This window comes from Malania oleifera, chromosome 5 (assembly GCF_029873635.1).
Source record: "Malania oleifera isolate guangnan ecotype guangnan chromosome 5, ASM2987363v1, whole genome shotgun sequence".
In the NCBI taxonomy this organism is placed as follows: domain Eukaryota; kingdom Viridiplantae; phylum Streptophyta; class Magnoliopsida; order Santalales; family Ximeniaceae; genus Malania; species Malania oleifera.
The window spans coordinates 54,785,624-54,800,496 of record NC_080421.1 but is presented as its reverse complement, the minus strand read 5'-3'; the positions used below and the strand labels follow the sequence as shown (position 1 = coordinate 54,800,496).

Here is a 14,873-nt window from a genome sequence, read left to right as displayed (position 1 = left end):
CTATTGGAGAAGAGGAGAAGTTGAAAGTTTGGAATAAGGAGGTGTTTGGTGATGTCAAAATTAGAGAATCGAACATCTTGAGTGAGTTAATTTCTCTAGATAGGAAGGAATAGGATTGTAACCTTATGAATAGTGAGGAGGTTAGAAGAGTTTCCCTAAAAAAAGAAGCTAGTATAGGTGATCTTTCAGGAAATAAGGCGCCTTAATTCCTCCTTTACAGCCTTGGTGCCGAAGAATTCTAATTCTATTAAAGTGGAGGATTTTAGATCTATTAATCTTATCTCTACTGTGTATAAGATTATTACTAAAGTCTTAGCTAAAATGTTGAGTGTGGTGCTTTTTGATACCATCTCTAGCGCTTAAAGTGCATTTATGGGAGGGAGGAGGCAGATAGTGGATGCTATTTTAGTTGCCAATGAGGTGGTGGAGGATTTTTGTAGGAATAAGAAGAGGGGTTTTGTTCTTAAACTAGATTTTGAGAAAACCTATGATAGAGTGGGTTGGAGTTTCTTGGATAGAGTTTTTACGAGAAAGGGTTTTGGTGTGCATTGGCGTTGCTGGATCAGGGGTTGTTTGTCTAATGTGTGGTTTTTAGTAATTGTGAATGGTTTGGTTTGGACCATTTGGTGCATCGAGTGGTATTAGACAAAGCGACCCTTTATCCCCTTTTTTGTTTGTCCTTGTAGCTAATGTTTTGAGTAGGATGGAGGATAGGGCAGTGGAGCGGGGTTTGGTTAGGGGCCAAGAAGTGGGTAGAGAGGGTGTGGTGGTTTTCTCATCTCCAGTTTGCTGATGACACCATCTTCTTTTTAGATGATCACAATCTTTCTTTTAGGAGTATCTTGGGTATTCTTTATATTTTCAAGAGGGTGTCCAGGCTTAAAATTAATATGGGGAAAAGTGGTTTAGCAACTATGAATGTGCCAGTCAAGCGTGTTAAGGAGCAAGCTAACGAAGTGGGGTGTGGTATCTTCTATTAGCCTTTGACTTACTTAGGTGTCCCTTTGGAAGGTAACCCGAAAGTCACAGATTTTTGGAACCCAGTAGCAGAAAGGGCGACAAAAAGATTAGATGGTTGAAAGGGAGCCCTCTTTTCTCATGGGGGTAGAATTAATTTGTTTCAAGCTTGTCTTGCTATCATCCCGTTATATTTCCTGTCAATTTCTAAGATTCCGATGGGGATTGCTAGCAAGCTTGAAAGGATTATGAGAGAGTTCTTATGGTTTAACTAGGGAGTCATAGGGACCATCTAGTGAGTTGGGATGGGGTTTGTGTAGATCTAAAAAGGAAGGGGGCTTGGGTCCAGGTAAGATGGTGTCTAAAAACACTGCTCTTCTAGCTAAATGACTATGGCGCTTCCCTCTAGAAGATTCGTCCCTCTGACATAAAGTAATAAGAAGTAAGTTTGGGATGGATGAGAATGGGTGGGATACCAATGCTAAATTAAGATGCTCTTTGGGGAGCCTGTGGAGGTCCATTCCTCATATCTATCCTTTTTTCACTCTTCACACTAAACTTGAAGTGGGGAGGGGTTCTCATATTTGTTTTGGAAAGACCCTTGGCTGGGAAATGCACCATTTTCCACTTCTTTACCTCATATCTCTCATCTAAGTTTTGAGCAAAATAAAGCCATTTCTTTTTTTGTTCATGAATTGAGCAGTCCTTTGGTTTCCTGGAATCTTCATTTTAGGAGACCTCTTAACAATAGGGTGATGATGGAATTGTCATCTTTGTTATCTTTATTGAGTGGAGGATCCAAAAAATTTATAAAAATTCCTAAGATACTATGCTTAAAAAAGGAACCAAACTCAATGAATTAACTTAGAAAAATGCAATTAATTAGCACAAAAAATCTATTAATCATCCATGGGTATTAATGTTACTTTGCTCCTCAATTGCATTCAACTTAATTGTTGTTTTTGTACATTAGACACAATTAAGTTGAATGCAATTGAGGAGCAAAGTAACATTAGTACCCATGGATGATTAATAGATTTTTTGTGCTAATTAATTGCATTTTTCTAAGTTAATTCATTGAGTTTGGTTTTTTTTTAAGCATAGTATCTTAGGAATTTTTATAAATTTTTTTGGATCCGTCCAGTTATGGAAATAATTTTCATTTTCCACTTCTTTACCGCATATCTCTCATCTAAGTTCTGAGCAAAATAAAGCCATTTCCTTTTTTGTTCGTGAATTGAGCAGTCCTTTGGTTTCCTGGAATCTTCATTTTGGGAGACCTCTTAACAATAGGGTGATGATGGAATTGTCATCTTTGTTATCTTGATTGAGTGGGCGCAACCTTTCTTCAAGGAGGGACTTTCGTTCTTGGTCTTTGGACCAGTCAAGAGTGTTTTCTTGCAAATCTTTTTTTCGAATTTTTGATTCGTTCCAACTCTTCTTTCCCACTATACTCTACTATTTGGAAGGCTAAGGTTCCCCCTAAAATAAAGGCTTTCACTTGGTTGGTTGTTCTTAATAAGATAAATACTAATAACTTGTTGCAAATTAGGAGACCTATGAAGGCTCTCTCTCTCTATGTATGTGTGCTCTGTTACAACTTACAAGAACTCTGAGACAGCTTCTCATTTTCTTTTGCAATGTGAATTTGCTTGGAGTATATGGAATATGCTTTTTGGTGTTATGGGAGAAAGCTGGGTTTGTCGTTCCTTGGTGGAAGATTTTCTAGAAATATCGCCTCACAGGTTTTGATATAAGGAAGGATAGGGCAACTTTACGGAAGTGTGGCTTTTTCGCAGTCTTATGGGGTGTATGGATGGAACGTTATACTCAGATAATTTCTGGGAAAAAACTTAACCAGATGCTGGTTCGGGAAAAAAATAAGTACTTGGCCTCTCTGTGGTAGGTGTCGGTTAGGGATTTTTTAAAGAGGCAAGCTTCCAGGAGTTTCAGAGGGATTGGAGGAATATGCTGGCTTGATAATCTCTTTTTTCTTGTGTCTTTTTACTTGTTAGTCTTGGAGTGTCTCAGTTTGTCTCAAGAGATATCTCATTCTCCCTCTTGTAAATTCTTTATCAATTAATGATATCTTCTTTTATAAACAAAAAAAAAAAACTTCCACAATCCCTTGTAAATCATCATCCCAACCTCACTGTTTTCTCCTACAGTACTCATATTTTGATCAAAGAAGTGCTATGCTGTTTCAGCAATAGAATGAACCATACCAAACCTAATAAGTTTTTCCGAATATCTTGGTAGGTCCATCAAGATTATTTTTTGTTTAACCACAAACCCAAATTTTATTGCTCCTCTTTCACTAGCACTTGCTCCAAACTGATTTACCATAGCCACCTTTATAAACTCATTGGGCTCATTATGCCAGAAAACTCCCCCTTCCCACCATTTTGCCCAATGATCGAACAAAAACCCCTCAAACTCGCAAACTAGTGCCCTCAATGATGAACAAACCCCTCATATGTCACCAAAGATAATCCTTCCCACCATTTTGACCAATGAATGAATAAAACCCCTCAAACTCGCAAATCGGTGTCCTCGATCATGAACAAACCCCTCACCTGTCACCAAACACCCAGATTGTTCGCAATCTGGTACCTGCAATTTTGAACCAAATCCTCCCTGATCATCGAAGAAGATCCCATATTATTTGCATTTTGATACCTGTGATTTTGAACCAAATCCTCTACAATCATCTAAGAATATCCCAGAATATTCACATTCTGAAACCTGTAATTTCCAAATCAAACCCTTGTCGGGTGTGGCATCCTTTGTTGGAGCAGATCAAAGAGCTTCAGCAAAAGAAGTACTCAGCATTCTCAGTGCCATAACACTCCCATTTTCCTCGATTCTTTGCAAATTTGTAGAACCCCAATTGGCACCACCAAAGATCATTCCTGCATCCCCCGAAAATCTCTCTTCATGACCGACAAAAACCTTCAAAGCACAAAAGAGCTTCCATCATCCATTTACTTGAGAACCCTTTAGAAAGCAAAGGGAACAACCAAAACCCCCTTCTCTGTAATTTTCCCAGCACAAAAATCTTCACATGTTCAAAAGTAGCTTTAGAGGAATGAAGCCTCTTCCCACTCTACGTAGTAAACCACCAATATTCTTATCCAAACCACAAATCCCTGGCCAAAAATCCTTAAATTGAGTGAAAAATCACTGAAAAACATCATTTCTCAGCACCATAAGGTAAATCGCTACCCACAAACTCAGTTATACAAATCAAACCTTTCTCCAATATATCAAAATTAAAAATTTTACTTTCCACCTTGAAAGACAAGTGAAAAACCATGAGAACCTCAGTTCTACTTCAACAGTATAAAACAAAGAAGAAGATTCGGAAGATCAGAATGAAAAATGAGAAGAAAAAAAAATAGAAAACCCAAGAATAATGATCAAAAGGTTCAGGAAATATCAATGGATGAGACAAGACCAGAAAAGACGAATGATGATCATAGAAGAAGAGAAGTGTTGGAAGATGGAACAGAAAGAAACCCATTGCTGCTCGTTTTAAGCTTGGTGATTATTTGCATGTTTAAAACTCAAGCTGACGAACTGAAGAAGCTTAAACTTGGATCAGTATGGACTTGATTAATAAACAACATAAATCCATCCTACAGAATCATATAAACGTAATATTTTCATTGATGAATGGGTCAATTTGTTTGGATTTGTACTCCGAACTGGGTGGTGCAGTAGATGTCAATTTTATTAGAAACTCTCTCCTACTCAAAACATCAGTCACTAACACAAACAGAATTGGGGAGAGAGGGTCACCTTGTCTAATACCCTCACGGCACTAAATCACAGTTTAAGCTCACCATTCACTAAAACATACAAGCACACATTAGACATACAACCCTCATCCAATGACGCCATCTCTCTCCACCCCTCGCAAAAATCTCATTCAAGAAATTCCAACTAACTCTGTCGTAATATTTCTCAACATCCAACTTAAAGATTAGCCTCATCTTCTTTCTCCCTTGAATATACACCACAACGCCATTAGCAGTCAAAATGGCATCCACAATGTGGCTACCCCAAGCCCAACCCCCACCCCCACCCCCACAAGCCCTAATACCATGTTAGGTTACCACTTAACCTAAAAGCTTAAGCTCTTAGGTTGTGGGACAATAATATATAACAAATATAACAGCTTACTCTACATCAAAAGATCTATGTAACCACGCAGCTTTCACCTCCTCAATGAGACTCAATGAAACACCTCTAATAAGCCTATCCTGAATTTCCACCAAATACATTCTAGAATCCGCTAATCTCCTCACCTACTTGCCTCTTATCCCTCCCTTACTGCAAAGCTAGAATCCAACTCCAACTCATTAAGAAAACTCTTCCTCCTTCCATTAGCCACTTGATGGAAAAATATACATTTACAATCCCCTTCCTTAACCCATTTTAATCTCGATTTCTAAATTTAGCTTGTCCCTCTCAAATATTGTATAGAAGGGTTTGGACCTTGGATTTTACAGGGATTTTTTTTCCCTACAAATGTATTTTCCTTCATTTAAACCCTCGTAACCGTGTTGATCATTTCCTTTTGTACTCCTTTATTTGGAAACCTACGACCCCTTTGAAAATCAAGACTTTTGCTTGGTTTGTGGTTCTTTATCAGACCAACGCTTATGATATTTTGCAGATAAGAGGGCCAAATAATGCCTTCTCTCGGAATGTCCTTTGTTTCCAGAATGGTTTGGTATTCTTGATGATAGTTGGGTGTGCCCTTCTTTTAGAGGCCTTTCGTTCAATAGTTTATGGCTTTTGGCTGGCATAAAAGGAGGAAGCTTCTTTGGAAGTTTGCTTTGTTGGCCACTCTTGATGCAGTGTTTTTTATCCAGTGCATTTTAAGGACTGTCACCAATAGAGTTGGAAAGAGATTGGAGGGCTTTGCTTCCCTATTATGGCTTGTCTACTGTATTTTTCATGTTTATTAGGACAGTTTGTTCACTTTGTAGTATCTTTTTTCCTTCTGAATAAAATTCTTTGTTTATCTAAAAAAAATATTGTCAACAATTAGTATGCCAGAAAATACTCAATAACATATTTTCAATAAAAATACCAGCAAAAAGAAATCATGCAATAGCTTATGGAACACATACAGTCATCCATCTACAACGCAGTGCGACATCTCTAACTGTCTTATCCTTCAACCGCAATGCAATCTTTGCATACCGAACTATGATCGAGTCAGATGCATGCCTGCAAAAAGTTATATCAACATATCATTTACACATATTCATACATAAAATGGAAAAAGAAGAAACAAACATTAAATGAAAAAATAAGAAACAAGCAAATAAAACAAGAAATAAGGTAATAACTAATACAGTTAAATACACTACTAATGAAATATGAAGCAGAGATGCATTTAGCAAAAATTAAATATAAGTTACTGAGGAGATGATCCCCAAATCTAGATCAGTGGAGAAAAAGAAACTGTATGTTTAACATAAATTAGACGTAAAAAAGGTATGGTGGTGGTGCCTCATTGTATTAAGAAAAGATAAAATGGCTAAGAAGAGCTTAAATCAATTCACTGGCAGCAACCCTAATTTTATCATCACTCATACGCAAGGCAATTAGCAGAATAATATTATAATAATAATTATAGTAATCCTTTAAATTAAACATATCTTGAGAGCATATTTTTTCATTTGCCTGGTTCATCTGCCAAGGATATATTTGTTCATCTTAAGACACGAAAAAGTTAAATATACTTATTTTTCTTGTCCAGTGTGGATAGCTCTTACAACCAATTTCATTTCAACATTACTGGGAGATATTTGACCATCAAGCACAGGAGGAATATTTGAAATCAAGTGTCCCTGCTCCACCCACAAAACCAATAAGAAGAAGAAGAAGTCAATGATAATAAAAGTAAATGAAAATTTTAAAAGAGATACAGAGAGGAATTGTAGCACAATTTTTTTCATAGGAATAGTAAATGATAGACAAAGGAGGAATGTGACTAGAGAATTGAAAACCTCAGGATGCCATTGTGGAAGAGATCACAAGGTTTTATACGAACCACTATTATGAGGAACCTTTGTATCAACCTATGATTGAGCAGTTGGATTGTTGTCCTATTTCTGCTATCCACTAGAGTGGTTTTTGGTATGACAGATAGAAAGCTCCTAGCATATGGTTTCAATTTTTCTTTCTTTCAGCATCATTGATATGTGAAATTTCAGGAGTTTTATGCTAATGGAAGGATCCCAAGGAATAAGGTTTCAACTTTTATTACATTAGTTCCTAAGAAGGATCATTCAGGTGGGATCAATCAATTTTTATGCTATTGTTTTTCTTTTCTTTTTGGATAATAAAAATTGCATTAACAGCTATCCAGAAGGGGCACAATAGAGGGCAAAACAAGGAGCCCTACAAATAAAAAAAGTAACAAAAGAAAACAAACAGAGATAATAATGCTGCCTTCCAATCCCTAACCAGGTCAGGCAACAGCACAACCCGAAAAAAGGTTGATACTCTGCTCTATGCCACAGCAAGTAAATAAAGATAGTTCGATCCTTGAAAATTTTCCATTCCTTTTTTCAATCCATAGAGTCCACAAAACAGCAAAAACCACGTTGCGCCAAAGAACTGCTCTTGCTTGAACCCCAAAATCTCACCAATAGGAAATTGCCCATCACCTGCAGAGACACCAAGCTTCACCAAAAGCAAAAAGAAGCACTCCAAAGATGAGATGCCACCTTGCAATGAAGGAAGAGGTGTGAGCATTCATTTCAAAGGACTTGTGGCACATCACGCGCGTGTTAGGGTTGAAGGCTTTCTAATCTGTAACAAATTGTGCGTGTTAATCCTGTTCAGAATCACCATCCAGATGAAAGTTCGAACCTAGAAAGGAACCTTAGCCTTCTAAATGATGTGGCTCCAAGGGAAGAGGCTGGGGGAAGGAGATTTAAGGAGGTGTAGGAAGAAACATTTAGTGGAAAAGAGGCTTGAAGAGTTGCACTCCAAAGCCCTTGAGTCTTTCCTATTGATCAGAACAAATTGATTCAAAGAGATAAGTAGGATAGAAAGCTCATCAAGTTCCTCTCATTTAGACCTCCCCTCACCGGCGCAGATTCTACGCTTTTCATTTCTTTTCCTCGTCTATATCATCTTTCCTTGCAGCATAATGGACTATATCTTCCTTTCTGATTTCTGATGGGACAATTATACTTGGAATTTCCATTTTCATTCGCCTCTCAATGATAGAGGGGTTCAGGATCTTTCTTCTTTGTTGTCTTTATTGGAGGGTTATCCGCCTTCCAATAGGTGGGATGTTGAAAAAAAACGTCCTTTGCACTTCATCATGGTATTTGTGAGGCCAAAGTCACCTCCAAGATTAAGGTTTTCATTTGTTCGTGTTTCTTGATAGAGTCAGCACCAACAATTTGTTGCAGAGTAGGAAGTCTTCTAGGGCTTAGCCTTTGGATGTGTGTAATCTGTGTTTTGAAAATTCGAATCGGCATCTCTTCCTCCTTTTTTTTTGTGGCATTGCCCTTTCTCTTGGAGGGTTTGGAATAAGCTTTTAGAATTGCTTAGAGAGAGTGGGGTTTGTTCTGAACCCATGGAGGATTTGTTACCAATTAACTTTACAGGTATATGGAGAGGTATGGATGCCTCGGCCTTATGGGGGTCTGGGTTATTCTGCTGTCTTGTGGGATGTTTGATTCGAACAGAATGCCCATATCTTTACCAGGTTGAAGTGAGCCTATTCTTCCTCCCTTTCTCTCCACTTCTTCTCTTTTCTTCTTTCTATGTGAATAATATGTGGAGAAAAACAATTTCTTTTCTTTCTTTTATTTTCTTTTCTTTTCTCTCCTCTTCCCTTCCCTTCCCTTCCCCTTTATTGGGAATTAATCACTTTTTAAAAAATATTAAAATTAAAATTAAAGGTTCCCACTTTTTAAAAATAAAAGATTTAAAATTAATAATTTGAAATTCAAATTTCAAATCAAGTTTATATCCAAACATATGCTTATCTTGTATTTCAAATTTGGTTTTACTTTTGAATTTGAATTTTACGTACATTTTGATAAATTACCATATACAAAAATCATATTTTTTTTCATCCAAAGACACAAATCAAATTTGATATTTGAATCGATGTTATATATAGTTCTCATGAAACCCATACACTCCATACAAGTAAACAACATAAGGTTAATGTCATATAACATAAGCTTACAAATTAGAGACACTAGAAGAACACATCAACAAAGCTCATGAAGCTATTGCTTCTAATAGACGTCAACATAACTCATGCACAATCAATGCATGGTTGCCATTATTTTACAGAGATCTTTATTTGCAATCACACAACTTAGATATTTTGTTCCACATTTGTCTACCATCTTACGTACCATTAATTTTGATTGGCTCAAGGCACATGTTTTATTCCATATTGCATAACTTATGAAGATGGGACCAAATATCCATTTGTGGGGTATTTGTTCTATGCTCTGGAATAGGATTCATTATTGACTTCACTCTGGCTTGCTGCAGCTGGTTGTTTTAAAGGATGACTATTTTTCAGATTTAAAGGAGATGCCTACGCTGTGATCTTTCTTTTTCTTTTTTTTTGGATAGCAAAAGAAATTTATTAAGAGAAAGAAGAGAGAGAATACAGTTCAGGGGAGGATAAAATATCCTCAAAGCTAGAAAAGAAAAAAATAAAATAAAATAAAACCAACTCTAAACCTAACAAAGCACTAAATAAGAAAACCCCTCGTCAAGCCCTTCCTATCATAATTGACCCAAAAAAAAAAAAAGGCAGCCCAGTGCACAAAGCACCAGCATATGCGGGGTCCAGGGAAGGGGCGGACCACAATGGGTCTATAGTATGCAGCCTTACCTTGCATTTTTGCAAAAGGCTGTTTCCACGCCTCGAACCCATGACCAATTCCCACTGACCTTTCTTCAATTTTCTTTTAGCACCATCCAAACAAACTTCATTACCTCCAGGATCAACCAAGCCCAGATTCATCTTATCCAATAAATTTTGAGCTTCTAGATCCAGCCCAAAAACCTCCTCCACAGGGGTAGTGAGAATTCCGTTACTCATTATCAAAGCATGACCCAAACCCCCTCCTCAAATAGAAACATCCTTCAAACCTTCCAACAGAGGAGGAGGCACATAAGAAAGATCCATAAGAAATTCAGAAGAAATGGAATCATGACCAAATTAATCATTGAATTCATCCAACAATAATCCACTATCACAGGCAAACTCACTGTCATTGTCTGAAATGTCACCCCTATTGCTTTCCCTTTCAATCTGATTTTTCTCTGTCTTCTCTACGACTGACTGAGAGCAGTATTAAGATTATTCAACAAAAAAAATCCCTCGCAGAATGTCTTTTCAAAAAATTTGCATCCCTGGTGGTTTGATTTCATCTATTATTAACAGGAAATCCCTTCTTAACTGGTCCCTCCTACTCCTCTAACCAACACTGATAAACCTTCATATCCTCAACCTTATTACATCCATTCACTTTCTTGCTTACCCCAGATGAACGAACCTCCTCAGAATGCAATCCACTACTGATTCGATTCTCACTGTGCCCTTTAACAGGAAGCTTCTGCCCACGTGAGTTCTTCCACCCTGATCATAGGCCAACTTTAAAGCCTCTTGAACTCTAAAGTTAGTACAAGGAATTTGGGCCTGTTAACTTGTTAACTTAAATGGCTCAACTGATCTTCCTTCCTTCCCAAAACCCACCCAAATCCGAACCCACTCCTGGTCTTGGCCTCATTTACAATATTAACCCATATCTGAACCAATTACAACCTGGTCTTGGACTTGTTTATAAATTTGGCCCAGATTCAAACCCATTGTCTGACCCAAATCCAAGGCAACCACCAGACATCCACTCCCACTCCATCTAACCTTCATCAACCTCTCTTCCACTCTTGAGAAACCCTAGCCATCTCAAGAGCCCTAGTAACCCCAGCTGAAACCGTTGATGGAGGCACTGCAGTTGCCACTGCCCCTAAATGGTGAGGATCACCAGTAGAAGATGAAGGTGCAGGCACTGTGATCTGCATCACATTCCCATAATGACCACACACCTGTTTCCTCCTTCCTTCACGACCTTGCTCCACAATTTTGCTTATGGCTATGCTTAAACACAAATAAAAACTCACTCTTCCCCACTTTGCGCAGTTTCAAACAGAAGGTTTTCAATCTAGTTTTCTGCAGTTTCCTTCCTTCATGGTCTCCAATCCCACAGCAAAAAACTCTGATGAGGGTAAAAAGAGGGAGGGAGAGGTTTCATGAGATGTCATCTTGAACTTGAGCTTCTTCCATTTCTAGTTGGGTTTCTTGGTTTAAATGTTGGCTGGCTGTCATCTTTTACTTGTAATCGTTTCTTCTTTCTCTTATTTTCCTCAAAAAGAAGATTCCTTAGGCTCCTTCTTGTACATTATTTCTCATAATATGATATTTCTTCTTTTTCTATCCAAAAAATTTAAAAAAAAAAGGATCATTCAATTAGGATTAATGATTTTAGACCATATAATCTTGCTGCGGGTGTTTATTAAATCATTGCAGAAGTTGTTGCTCATAAGTGTAGGGAGGTGGTAAGGAATATTATTTCTTGTTCTCAATTTTCTTTTGCTGAAAGTAGGCAAATTTTGGATGCTATCCCTATGACCAATGAGCTTGTTGAAGAAGCTTGTAAGAGGAATAAATGAGCGCTTAATTATTTTTTTTTTAATAAGAAAAAAGTTTAAGCAAACCAAAGTACAGAAGTCTGAGGACAAGGTGTCCACATGGAAAAATGAGCAAAAGATCAAAAGACCAAGAAAGATTATATAGGAGCTGCCCTCCAATCGCTTTGAAGATCCAACAGCGTGAAACTCCAAAAGAAGCAAAGAGAATGGACCCAAAAAGAAGCCAAGATAACCACTCTATCCCATAATGGATGTAGGGTAGTTTAGTGTCCCTTAAAAGTCCTCAATTCCTTTTGAACCAAAAGTCCAAATGACCACAAAGGCTGTCTCATTCCATAGAGAACACCCCCTTTCTTCTTGGACAAAAGCCCCTTAAATCACTAATAAGAGATCTCTGATATTTTAGGGCACCACTCATGCTTCTTCAAGATGCAAAAAATAAGATGCCACCTTCAAATGAAGTAATGATAGGCATTTGTTTTATTGACTCACCAAACATCAAGAACATATTGGCACTTAGATACATGTAGGGCCTTTTTATTTGTAGTCATTTGTATTAAGTCTTTCCAAGTAAAGGTCCAAATCTTCGAGGCAACCTTACCCTTCCAAAGGATTTGGCTCCAACGGAAAGGGATTGGGGAAGAGGGGGTGTGCTAGTAGGAGATGAGCAAAGAAAGACTTAGAGAATAGCCCCGAGGAATAAACCTCCCAAACTCTTTCATCCTCATTGGAAGAAATGGAAATAGTCCAATACAATAACAAATGTGATAAGCTCTTCAACCTCTCTTTTGTTAGGATGCCTAAGAAAGGGGAGATACCTCCCTTGGAAGAAAAGAATGAGCCTATAGGTGCACTGCAAAGAGAAGAAAGCTTGAACAATCAACGCACTTTCAACTAGAAAGAAACCTCATCCACTCAAGCATCCTCCCACCAAAAAAAAAAAAACTCAATTTCTACTAGCCACTTTAAATGAGGTAATAGGAAAGAATTGACACACAACCTAGGACACAAACTTCCAACAACAAGCATCAAAGATAAATCACTTCCTCTAGTCTCCCACCTAGTTCGATGGAGCCCATATTTACTTCTAATCACCTTGTGCCAGAGGGAGCTTACTTCCAAAGGAAACCTCCACAACCATTTACCAATTGGGGAGATGCTTTTGGAAACCATGTTACCAAGTCCCAATCACCCTTCGAATTTGGATTTTTTAACACACACAACCCTCCGACCCCCCCCCCCCTTCCCCCATCCCCCACCAAAAAAAAAACAAACCAAATGATCCCTTTTGCTCTCCCCTAAACCTGATCAAAGGAAATCTTCTCAAGTTCCCTGACCACCTTTAAAGGCAATCTAAAGAGAGAGAGTAGATAGGGATGTTGGATAATGAGCATGATGCGGCCTATAAAAGATAAATACACGCTCTTCCACTCCTCCAATCTCTACCCACCCTCTAAATCACCAAGTCCAAAAAGGCCAAGAGTTTGGAATGCCCCCAAAAGAGAGGCTAATATAAGAAAATGGTCATTTGAGGGAGACAAACCACCAAGGTTTTGAATCTTTCCAACTCCCTATATGCTCAAACTAATGCCAAGCCCCTCACCCACCCACTCTTTGACAGATTAACCTTTAATCCATAAATCTTCTTAAAAAAAAAATAGAGCAAAGTGATGGCCATGCAAAATTTATTGTCCACAAGAAATAACATGGTATCATCCACAAATTGGAGGTGAGAGACTTCCACTTCATTCCTCCCCATGCAAAGGGCTCTAATCACCCCTAAGTTATGAGCTCGCAAGAGCATCATACTCAAGGTGTCCACCACCAAGCTACAAGGAATTCCCTTGCCTACACCCTCTAGCAGCTCTAAATTGCTCTCTAGGTTGACCATTGACAACAATTGACAAAGTTGTCAAACTCAGGCAAGCTTTGATCCATTTTCTCCACCTCCCCAAACCCTTTCTTACACATTACCTTAGCATAAGATTTCTCGAACTTCATCTCGAAAAAAGCCCCTTCCTCCCCCTCCTCCTCCACTACCATGTTAGCCACAACCGCAACGTCTAAAATTTGCCATCTCTAATAAAATGTAGCCACTAAGACCTCACAAAGTCTTTTGGCTAGTACCTTGGAGAGAATCTTGTAAAGACTCATGACAAGATTAATAGGTCTAAAGTCCCTCACTCTCAAAGATCTCACTTTTGATGAAACTCGTCAAAGAATCTCGATATGACCTCCTTCAAAATCTCCTAATTTAGCTAGAAAAGACCGTTGTGAATCCCATTAGGCCCAAGAGCCTTATCCATGCTCATCCCAAATGCTGCTTTCTTTATTTCTTTGACCCCGGAAGGTTTCTTTAGCCATTAGGCCGCCCTCACCCTCCAGCATTGATCTATTTGGATCACCAAATTGAATGAAATTATGAAAAGGCCTACGATAGGGTAAGTTGGAATTTTCTCAATAGAGTTTAATTAATATAGGTTTTGATGCAAGATAGAGCAAGTAGAGCAAGGGTCATCTTTCTACCACATCCTTTTTCAGTCATTATTGGAGACTTGGTTTTCGGCTTCTAGAAGGTTAAAACAAGGGATCTTGGCTTTTGGCTTCTAAGGGATTGAGATAAGGGGGACCGTGGTCGTCTTTCTTTTTTATTCTGGTTGTTGGATGTTTTGAGCGGGAAGATTAAGAGGGTTGTTAATAGAGCGTATGTTCAGAATATGGTAGTGGAAAAGGATGTTGTGGTTGTTTTGCATTTACAGCCATGATACTACTGTTCTAGTATTGTTCTAATTTTGTGTGATGATAGTCTTCCTTCTATAATATTCTAGCTGTGTTTTTTACGGAGTTTTGGGGCTTAAAGCTAATTTTGCAAATCCAAATTAAATTGAAGTTTCAATGAAGAAAATATAGCTCTTTAGAGAGAGAGAAGATAAGAAGAGATTGGAGGGAGAAGACCTTGTTGGCAGCCCCTAGAACTTATGTACAGCTTAAGATCTCCCCTCTTTATATATAATTAAGAATAGGACATGGAGATTCTTTTCTAACACTCCATGTCACCTATTGACATCATCTGACCCCAATTTGTTACAACAATTAGACAAGGAAGGTTTAAATAAAGCCTTCATGAAAACATTGCTCAACTCATCTACAATTTTTTCACAACCAGTGTCTTCACAAATAACAGCTAATATCAACGT

At 38.1% G+C, this 14,873-nt stretch overlaps 1 protein-coding gene across 1 annotated transcript in view; it reads right to left on the bottom strand.

The window, feature by feature from the left end:
• LOC131156372 (uncharacterized) overlaps positions 1-14,873 on the bottom strand; it is an 80,358-nt gene that overhangs the window by 57,343 nt on the left and 8,142 nt on the right. The window contains exon 2 of the mRNA XM_058110003.1: positions 6,099-6,198. Within this exon, the coding sequence (XP_057965986.1) occupies positions 6,099-6,198 (100 nt within the window). The remainder of the gene's footprint in view (positions 1-6,098; positions 6,199-14,873) is intronic.